The sequence below is a fragment of the Rhipicephalus sanguineus genome, chromosome 8 (assembly GCF_013339695.2).
Source record: "Rhipicephalus sanguineus isolate Rsan-2018 chromosome 8, BIME_Rsan_1.4, whole genome shotgun sequence".
Classification (NCBI taxonomy): Eukaryota; Metazoa; Arthropoda; class Arachnida; order Ixodida; family Ixodidae; genus Rhipicephalus; species Rhipicephalus sanguineus.
Genome location: NC_051183.1, coordinates 161,278,192 through 161,289,337, shown reverse-complemented (window position 1 = coordinate 161,289,337; position 11,146 = coordinate 161,278,192). Strand labels below are relative to the sequence as shown.

General features: G+C 48.3%; 1 protein-coding gene across 1 annotated transcript; it reads left to right on the top strand.

The window, feature by feature from the left end:
- Positions 1-278: 278 nt before the first annotated feature.
- LOC119403648 (uncharacterized) lies at positions 279-2,642 on the top strand. The gene is made up of 2 exons (XM_037670566.1): positions 279-1,259; positions 1,863-2,642. The coding sequence occupies exons 1-2, from the start codon at positions 279-281 to the stop codon at positions 2,640-2,642; spliced, it is 1,761 nt and encodes a 586-aa protein (XP_037526494.1).
- Positions 2,643-11,146: the final 8,504 nt, after the last annotated feature.

Genomic DNA, 11,146 nt, shown 5'->3' with positions numbered 1-11,146 from the left:
TGAAACCCTCAGGAGGTGTCCGAATATGCGTGGACTTCACCCGCCTCAACTCTTCAGTCCTCAGGGAAAGATTTCCCCTCCCGTCAGTTGAACAGACGCTCGCTTTATTAGGTGAGGCAACCGTTTTCTCAAGACTAGATGCAAATTCGGGCTTTCACCAAATCCCTCTTTCCCCGGCATGCCAAGATCTGACAACATTCATTACGCCAGTTGGGCGCTTTTGTTTCACGAGACTTCCATTCGGCATAACGTCAGCACCGGAGTATTTCCAAAAACGCATGTCCGAAATCCTGAGCGGACTAACAGGAGTCGTCAACCTCATGGACGACATTCTCGTCTTTGGCCGCGATCAAGCCGAGCACGACGAAAACCTTGACACGACTCTCAAGAAGCTTGCTTCCTCTGGAATCACCCTCAACCGCTCTAAATGCGCTTTCAGCGTGAAGGAGGTGACCTTCCTAGGCTGTGTCATCAGTAGTCAAGGCATACGTCCCGACCCTAAAAAAGTCGAGGCTATCAAGTGTCTCCCGCCGCCTACAGACGTCGCCGGAGTCCGCCGGATCTTAGGGATGGTGAACCATCTGGCAAGGTTCCTGCCAAATTTGGCCGAAAGGACAGCCGCTCTCCGCGTTCTCCTCAAGAAAACGTCGGAGTGGACATGGGGCCCCGCTCAGGAAAAAGACTTCCAAAACTTCCAAAACATCAAGGACCTCATCTGTTCGGACCAGTGCTTGGCAAAGTACCATCCGGAGTATCCTACTACACTCTCAGCAGACGCATCAGCCTACGGATTGGGCGCAGTACTGCTACAAGTGCAACCGGATGGGAAAAACCGCCCAGTCGCATTCGCCTCAAGATCCCTAACGCCCGCCGAAACGCGGTATGCTCAGATAGAAAAGGAAGCATTGGCTCTAACCTGGGGAGCCGAACGGTTCGAAGAATACCTGCGTGGTCTCACGGCAACCTTTCAAACAGATCATCAACCTTTAATCACCCTCCTGGGAAAAGAGTCTCTCGATCTGCTGCCACCACGAATTCAACGCTTCCGCATGCGCCTCATGCGTTTCAGTTACGTCATGCAGTACGTCCCAGGAAAAAGTATTGCTACTGCTGACACTCTCTCGAGAGCACCAACTGCAAGCAGTTCGACAGCGGGAACTCTCACTTGTGATGAAGTGAGCGCCTACGTAGAGGGTGCACTCATGGGTCTACAAACTTCCGCCTTCGATCCAGTGCAGAAAGCTCAAAAGGAAGACGAGGTCTGCCAGCGTCTTCTGTGCTTTTGCCTCAACGGATGGCCGGAAAAACGCAGCGTCCCAGCCCCCCTCTCTCCGTTTTGGCAGTACCGAACAAGTCTATCTGAAAACGATGGCTACCTGCTGTACGGAACGCGCCTAGTGATTCCTCATTCTCTGAGAAGCGAAATTCTCACTCGCCTACATGAGGGGCACCAAGGCATCGGACGCTGCAGACAAAGGGCAAAGCAGTCTGTGTGGTGGCCAGGAATCTCATCGGAACTCCAGCGAATGGTTTCTAACTGTGAAACTTGTGCTATAAACCGACCGCAAAGAGCCGAGCCGCTTCTGCCGACAGTTACACCAGAGCTTCCATGGCAGATGGTGGGGATCGACTTATTCCAACTTCGGGGAAAGAACTACCTGATATGTGTGGACTTCACCCGCCTCAACTCTTCAGTCCTCAGGGAAAGATAGAACTACCTGATATGTGTGGACTATCACTCACGGTACCCCGAGATTGCACTCCTGGCTTCCACCTCCGCAGACGCCGTCATTAACCACCTCAAAAGCATTTTCGCTCGTCATGGCATCCCTGTGACAGTGGTATCCGACAACGGCCCGCAGTTCTCGAGCTCGGCATTCGCAGAATTCGCTAAAGCATACGGCTTCAACCACACCACGAGCAGCCCTCTTCATCCGCAGGCCAACGGGGAAGCGGAACGCGCCGTCCAAACAGTGAAACATCTGCTCGAGAAAGCAGACGATCCGTACCTCGCCCTACTGGCCTACAGAGACACGCCGGGGCCGACAGGCTTCAGCCCGGCTAAATTGCTCATGGGACGCCAGCTACGCTCTCGAGTTCCTGCATTTCCTGCCCTCCTAGTTCCCGGAAACGTCGACAACAAACAAGTGACGAAAAGGGACCTCGAAGCAAAACAACGCCAGAGGCGAAACTTCAACCGTCGTCATGCGGCTAAGGACCTACCAGCTCTCTCTCCAAACACCCGTGTCTGGGTGCGAGACCTCAAATGCGAGGGGGAGATAACTCAACAAGCAGACACTCCCCGCTCCTACTGGGTCAAAACAGAGCGCGGACACGTGCGTCGCAACAGAAAGATGCTCGTCCCATTGCCGGCCTCACAGAAGAAAGCGCAACCGCTTCCCTCCTCATTATTCTCCGACACTGACGACGAAGATTTCGAGCCGTCGACAGTCGCGGGACCTCTAGCTGCCCTCTACAATGGAGCTTCGTCCCAGCGAGGTGACCCGCTGCGAACCGACAGCAATAATTCACTGCCCAAGCCAGTCAACGATGCTGCAGCAGAGACATCGAGGGTTCCAGCAACCACCACACGGTCCGGCCGCAGAGTGTTTGTGCCTGAACGTTACGGTGTAGTCACTTAAGAGAGGGAGATGTGGCATGGCGCCTTGTAACACGCACGCGCCGCGTAGTGTAAACGACGGACAGCCCAGCGCGCCCTCCCGGTGCGCGGATCGGTTTACACCCCGAGAGCAGGCGGGCGCCTGTGAAATAAACGCTTTTTGTTACCAGCAAGCCGTGTGGAGAGTCGCTTTCTTTCGTGCTCCTCGAGAACACGACACTTCCTGGCCTGAAATTTAAGTAATCCTTGACGCAAATATGGGCGGGAACCAGTAAACGTTTTATAGCCCAATCAAACGCTCTCCTTCTTCAGGAAATTCAGTTTCTTTCTTTGAAAACTAATAGCAGCGCCACTGCTCCATATTCAAGCTGCTGTGGGTTGATGAGTGTGCAGAAGTGTCCAGTATTTTAGTTGCGCCTAGCCAGGACAGCTAAAATAGATTCCCACTTTAGTCTCCGGTTAGCCTGCTTCACTTGGTTTATCATATGGTAGCCTGCAGCGACCGTGGCAGCTTGTAACAAGGCAGTGGACTCGAGCACATTGAGAAGCCCAGCTTTCAAGTTTGCCCCGTTTCTTGATCTACCTCACCAGGGAGATGATCAGCGTCCACAGTTTTCTGGACTAAGAAGGCTACCTACCTGCGAAGGATTGTGTATGTTCCTAATAATGTTTATTTCTCTCTCTATCTCTTTGTCAGCAACGATGAGTTCAACGAGTTGTACACCCGCAAGAACAGCTCAACATCGTTATACTACAACTTAAAGTATCTAACATACACATATGAATCCATGTCGCCTGCTGCAATAAGCAGTCGCTGCCAATGTGATTGGCGGGCAGCCTTCTTAAATTACGTTCAAAAAGAGACACTGTCTGGCTATTCCGAAAAAAATGCGTTATTGTTCAGCACAGTAACGTGCTGCTTATTGTGCACACTTCATTTTAACACCGCGAGTTTTCGCAGACTTGTAACGTCGCGTAACAAGGAGGCGATTTTATGGCACAGTGAAAATTTTTGACGAATAGAGAAGAACCAATAACAAACAATACGCCGTATTTAAAATTGTTCATCAATATTATTTTTTTACGCAGTCATGCGTACGTGGTAATTACGCGGTGGATCACTTACGCGTCATTTGTTGCGTCGTTTTACGAGCAGGTGTTGTGAGCACGACCCAGAAAATTTCGACCAATCATCAACAGCGAACGACCTATACGGAAGGAAACAATGCGGGGTAGTTTAACGTTATAATGGCCCACATTTTTTCAAGGAAAATTTGAGCTTACACAGTTTACGTAGGCTATTTACTTGGAGGAACCGGAGGGGAGGAGTACAGGGCCACTTCACCGCTTTTTCGTCCGCCCCCCACCCAAGCTGGGAAAAGTAGGAGGGCAAGGAGCGACATCTAGTATATATATTCGTAGTAATTTATAATCTTATAACTTTACACAACCAGCTCAATTTGGTTTGCTTAAGTATTAATCGACTGAACTTGGTCTTCTTCTTAAGAAAGACTTTATATTAGAGGGCTCTAACAGTAAAGAAATTGGCACTCGGCTAATCCTGAAGACTTCTGCGAAGTACCTTGCTTTGTCAGCCACATGTTTTGTTTAATAAGTGAGAATTTAAAGGTACCGACAACCAATTTTTATGGTGCCCTGTTTTTTTAGCGCAACGGAAAGCTTACCGGTGATAGTGTCTAATCACGGAACGGTAACGTGGAAAGCGCCGTGAAACATTTGTAATCAGAATTTTTCAATCTGCGGCGAAGATGAAGTCGTAAACACAAGTGACAACCTATGCTGCAAACAGTGAGCGCGAGAGCGGTTCGTGTTCGAGCTCTGCGGTTTACTGCGCATGCGTGCACTCCGCGCGCATGCGCCGCGGCTCGACATGTTCCACTGGTTACCGCAAAGGCAGCGCCGCTTCTCACCGTGCAACTCCTTTTACCTCGTAAGCAGCACAAAATAGAGCGGGGATAGATAATAATAAACATGCTCTAATTTTCAGGACTTATTATGGAGCGCATGACAGCATCAGACTACGTGACTAAGTACAGCAAAAAGTGATCGACTCCATAGTCCAGCTTCAAGGCTCTTCCGCTAGGCTGCGCGGCATACCGGTTTTTGTTACTTCTAAACCCGATTTAAAAATATGAATCCCACCGACAACGGGAAAAGGATGCTGTATTCTGTAAATATATTTTATGGTCTTTTCATTTTTACCAGGATCTAATCACACGTTGGACCAGTTATCGCTCCCTTTAAGGTACTAGCAGGTTCTTCATACTCATCGTATCTACAACGCCAAACACAGACTGGGAAGTTTGCCGATGCAATGCTTAGATGATCAGGTTAAATTTGGGTGTACTTTTTAACTTCGCGGTAATACTGCCAAAATGTTACTAAACACTGCTGTGTTGTCGCAGTATACGGCGGCCCAGCCTGCACAATCTATTTTACATCAAGGAAGAATCTTTACAAATAAAGTTTTGAAAAGCAAGTCATCTGTCTGAACAGCTCTATAAATATGAAAGATCACCTCAAATAATATATATATATATATATATATATATATATATATATATATATATATATATATATATATATATATATATATATATGAGGAAGGAAGTGTCCTTGGATCCAGTCGAATCAATGCTTTGCGAAGTAGAGGACGTGCAACACGAAAACTTTTTATTAATCCGACGTTTCAGCCGGGGACCGGCCTTCATCAGGGAACACACAATACAGAAATGCGCTCTTTTTAAACCGACTGCGTGCCGACTGCGTGCTTTCTGAAACGTCGGATTAATAAAAAGTTTTCGTGTTGCACGTCCTCTACTTCGCAAAGCATATATATATATATATATATATATATATATATATATATATATATATATATATATATATATATATATACACACACACATGGCGGGCAGAGTGAGCGACACCATCCCCCATCTCCCCCACTCGCGAACGAGTTGATACGCCACTGCCACTACGCGTCTTGTAAGGCAACCCGCGATAACACCTGCGCCTCAAGCAGTTGGCCTGGGTTCGATCCTCGCTCGGGCCGAAGCTTTTACTATTTTCAGCTGTGTTGAACCGCCTTGCGTTGCGCCAGCTCGCGCAATGCACGCTACTCTATTTACACGGAGGCGTGGAGCGCGGGCCACGCGATATGCCACATGATCCTTACGGTGCGTCTGCAGAGAGCGGGAGGGACAAAGGCGGGCGAAGAAACACAATCATTTTTCGCACCGTTTTTCGCTCCCTACCAACGATGGCGTACGCCGCCCAGGCCAGACTTTCTACGGAACGAGCTCTCGAATGCTATCGCGTTATTAAACTTGATTTCACAGTTTGGCGGCGCTTCAGTTAACAAACGCAACGCGCGTGAATAAACTCTTAGCGCAGCTAGAGTGTACTAGAACAGGGGAGTGCTCGGAACGGCCGCAGCACCAATGTACAGAAAGTGAAGCCCAAACAGGGTCAATCCACCTGCAGCGCTGCGATCGGTAGTCTGCAATGTGTCGTCGTTTAAGAGTTGCGCGCGGCTCCGGCAAAGTGGTGTAGGGGTAGAATGCCCGCTTCCCACTCAAAAGGCCCGGGTTCGAATCGCGGTTGTAGGTAGTGGGTTTTTATTCTTAGTGTCACCTTTTGTAGCTGTGTTGGTTTTTTACTTTCTTTCTTAAAACTAGCTTCTGTTGCTACGAATTGCTACAAAAAGTAACGTAAATGTGAAATCTTGTTTCGAGTCTCATCTTCGCGAAAATCTCGGAGGCCATACTTTACGTTTTTGTTCAATCCCGGGCGGTGGCGCTGCAAATGACTGCGCTCGCTCTCAAATTTCTTCTAATTTACTTCACATTTTGCGTTACTTTTTGAACCAACACGTAGCAACTTAAGCTAGTTTTAAGAAACAAAGGAAAACCAATACAGCTATAAAAGGTGACACTAAGAATAAAAACCCACCATCTGCAGCGGCGATTCGAACCCGGGTCTTTTGAGTGGGTAGCGGGCATTCTACCCCTGTACCATTTTGGCGGAGCCGCGCCCATCTCTTAAACGACGACACATTGCAGACTAGCGATCGCAGCGCTGCAAGCGGATTGACCCTGCTTGGGCTTCACTTTTCGAAGCTCGTTCCGGGCACTCCCGTGTTCTAGTACACTCTAGCGCAGCCGTCAGAAGCGCCATGATATCTCCGGCGTCATCACCACGCCGTGACGTCACTGCTACGCCAATTCACCGGACTCTGTCCATACGCTTGAGAGCTCACGGCAATATGTATGAACTGCGCATGTGCAGAGCTTCGTGTTGCTGGGGCTAGGCGTCACTGATTGCACCGCGCGGATGATCGGGTACACGTGCGGCACACGCTTCCGATAAAAGAATTGTGCGAGTTGCCTGTTGCCACTGTGGTCTTTGCCTTCAAATAGCGAGAAGAACGTTACACGTGAAATTTTTGGTCGACGAGCCTCACCTTCACATGAAGAGGGCGTACACCCTGAGCAATGGCACATTTGAGGACCTTAAACAAGCCATTGCGTTGTGCCCCATGTTGGGAAACCTCGTCGCGCTGTCTACGTCTAGATTTTAGGTACGTGAGTGTCTTCGTGCTCAGTTCCTGAGTGAACCGTAAAGTGTTTGTGTGAAAGATGCACTCCATGGCATTGCTGTGTGGGATTTCAGCGATAAACTAGGTGATTCTGTCGCTAAATGAACGTCGCTAGCATGCGCTTAGTTTCTAATTGCCGCAACGTACTTCGTTCATTTGCGCTTGGAAGAAAGGCAATCTGTAGTTTTTTGCGTATATTTTATGTCAGTGGAGGCACGTAAAAAGCGCACCTTTTCCGATCATTTCTCTTTCTTGGCATGTACACTGCGGAAGTACGTAGAATTTTTTTCATGCGCCGATGTTTGTTTTTGTTGTTTTTTTTCTACAGCGGCACGCCGGCTGCCGCCTGCGCTTTCGAGCGCGCGCACGGTGCTTTTAGATGAGTTTTTCGGGCGGTTATCGCTTCTCGAACCGACTGCGTGCTTTCTAATCTTTTTAAAAGGGTGACCGCTGGTTACTCTCTCGTTTATTGCTCGCCGGGGCGCGCTTACACCTGTTTCCGTGCGGTGCTAAATTACAGAAACGATGCCGCCGTGGTTGCGTTTCCTGTTTTGGGGACTCGGAAAAACTAACTCCGTCTCGTTGGCGGTAACACGAAGGATTATTACTCGTTTTGCTTCCCGGACAGGCACACAACCATACAGTCTCCTTCCGTACGCTCGCGCCGGTTGCTCTCTGCCCCCCCCCCCCCCCCGTAACCACTATTGCTCGAAATGAGAAAAAAACGAAACAGGAAAAAAATTCCAGGATGGAACGAGGTTCAAACCTTGGCCCTCTGCGTTGGAGCCCAGCATTCAACCACTGAGCCATGCCGGTGCTTAAAACTGCTTTGCAAAAAGTTCCTATACAGGCTTCATGTCGGCAAGGAACCGCATTAACATATGCAATATAGCGTGGTAGAAGAGTAAAATGAGCACCAAGCGTCGTACAACGCGAATTCTGTAACCAGGCGTCACACCATGCGAACTGCGCAACGAGTAGGTTGTTGAATCCTTCCAACCCATTACAAAGGGCTCCGCCATAATGCTTCATCATCATCAGGCACAGCATCAACAAAGCGCATAATGCCTTACATGCGTTAGCAGGTACCACGGCTCTCCGCAGAATGATGAAAAATGGCATAGTGCCTGCTTCCCTACTTCTCAAAAATTACATCGATTTATAGCGTAGTGGGTTCCTCGCAAGTGCACTTGTATTGGTTGCCAAGGAAGCCCACAAGCGCATGATCCATTTCTTCGGGGTCTCAGTAAAGTTCTTCGCCCCCCCCCCCCTTGCGCTCCCACGTCAGTGTATGTTATACAGCATGGCGGGAGAGGGAAATAACGACCGGGTGTCACCAAATGCAAATTGTATAACTGGTGCGCCGTTTAAAGCGTCCAACCCATTACAAAGGACTGCACCATAATTCTTCATCGTCATCAGTCGTCGCTTCAACAAAGTGCACAAAATGCCTTACAGACGTGTAGCTGGCGCCTCGCTTCAACGCAGAATGACGAATAATGGCTTAGTAGGTGCTTCCCATCTTCACAAAAATTGTGATTTATGGCGTAGTGGGTACTTGTATTTGTAGCCCCAAGAGAGCTTACAACTGGCTCTAGAAACGCCACTCTTCGAGCTTTCGCTGTGACTGTGCTGCGGTTTCAGCGCAGGCCTGGCGTTTTTGTCTTTCGTGTACCTTACGACACGTACTGCAAAAAAGTATTGCGCATCCTACACAGTGTGCTCTCACTTGTTATAGGGGCCTTAAGAGAGCAGCTCTCTTGATCTTCAGGAACCTTCGGGCATCAATGTTACTGAACTGTAAGAGAATCACTCTTAAAAGTATGCAAACCTGGCAGATGTGATAGGGACTGGATATGTAACACTTTCTAAAATTTTGCGATTACTACATGTTAATCTACAGTATACACTATTTTGGTATTTAGGAAACATTACAAAGCCACTTCATCAGCATAGATTTTCTGAAGTTTCTGTTTTTCTTATGTGTGCCATGCACTTATGGGTCTTTAAACGCTACTGTTAATGTAAGGCATAAGACATAAGTAGTTAATGTAAGACAAGTGCCCAAGTAAAATTTATATTGCTGACATTTAGGATACTGCAGCCATATAAGTAAACAAGGTGAGTTAGTTCTGTTAGCCTTAGTTAGTAGGAAGTGAACAATAATTCCAAAAACCTAGTAAAGTTTTTTTCTACCTAACATTATCAGGACTCGTGGAAGATAGCGCTGAGAAACAAATTCAAGAATGCAAGGAGGCATATGACAGGAGATGAGCGTCTAAAGGAGAAGATAAAAGTTTGCCACACAGAAGACATCCACAAGGGAATTGGATGACAAACTCCGAAGGAACAAGAAGGCGAAGATGGTAAGATGGTGTTCCCCATAAAGCATGCGCTTTTTGGGCTTTATGCGTAGGTTATTAAATTAATTAACATTTAGTGCAGAAACAGCACAAGGATTAACAAAGAAAGATATATGTACTAATTTTCAACAACATAGTTTATTGCACCCAAGGAACAAATTTATACACAGGTGTTGAAGATTGGGCGAGTTGGTTCGGCGTACTTGAACCGGTATAGCGCATTACGCGGAAGAAGAAACGGCCGAGCAGACCGACACAAGAGGACAGAGCGACAGATTACTTAGCGCTCTGTCCTCCTGTGTCGGTCTGCTCGGCCGTTTCTTCTTCCCCGTAATGCGCTATACCAGTTCAAAGTTATACACAGGTTATGCTTACACGCTGCACCAAAACGCCATGGGCTGAGATATATCTCTTTTTTTTAAAGATACACATAAGACTTATAACTCACCTTCTTCACTTTCGCGAATGTCGATACTCTATCTGTTAAAGACAAGAGCCTAGCGCATGCATTCGCCTGCGTGTGAAGTCCGTCGGTGACTTATGTGGCTCTATTGCAAGATGGTTTGCGTTAGCTCTGCCGTAAAAGCCGTACCTCTGTCGGTGACGAGGACTTTTGGAGCGCCGCGACGCAGGAGGACGTTCTCAACAGGGCATGTATAACTGTCTGAAGGGAGACAAGAAAGTTCCAACATCGTCGATAAGCCATCGGCTCCGCCGATGTCAGCTGAAGCACGGCAGAATGACGGCATGCTCGGCCCAATGTTGCCGGTGAAAACCATTGGCTCGGCCGATGTCGGTGAAAGTACGGCAAAACGGCGGCTAACTCGGCCCAATGTTGCCGGTGAAAGCCATCCGCTAAGCCGATATCGGCGCAAGAACAGCAACGCGCCGGCAAACTCGGCCCAACGTTGCCGGTGAAAGAAATCGGCTAAGCCGATATCGGCGTAAAGAGGGCAGAACGGCGGAAAACTCGGCCCAATGTTGCCGGTGAAAGCCCAACATCGGCTGAAAGGCGGCAATGTCGGCCCAATTTTGCCGACAAAAGTCAACGGCTCCGCCGATACCGGCGCCAGGCTGGCAATGCTGGCCCGAGGTGGGGCCGCGCATAGCCGCCGTAAAACCAATATCGGCCCGACGTTGTGTGCTGCCTGGGCATACACATCCGTTTACCTGCCTGCATATTTTTGCCGCTTATATTATTGATCTCGTTAGTTCATCTCTGTTAGTTTAATTTATACAGCCTTCCTATTCTTAAAGGGGTACTGACACGAATATTTTCAGTTGTCGTTTTTTTGCGTCAAATGAAAGGTCAAGCCCTCAAGAGCCTAGAAAAGGTAGTGCTAAGCGCGAGTGCGCCCTGAAAAAGTAATTACAGTATGTTTTTAAAAGCTAGTTTCGGTTCCTACTGTACCCTGACGTCACAACACGGTATGGGCTTCTCGTCACGTCCTTGCACAATATATAGTGACGTTTCCACGCACAAGCGGCCATTTTGGAAGTTTTGATGATGTACAAGCACCCATCTTGGAAGTTTCGGTACCT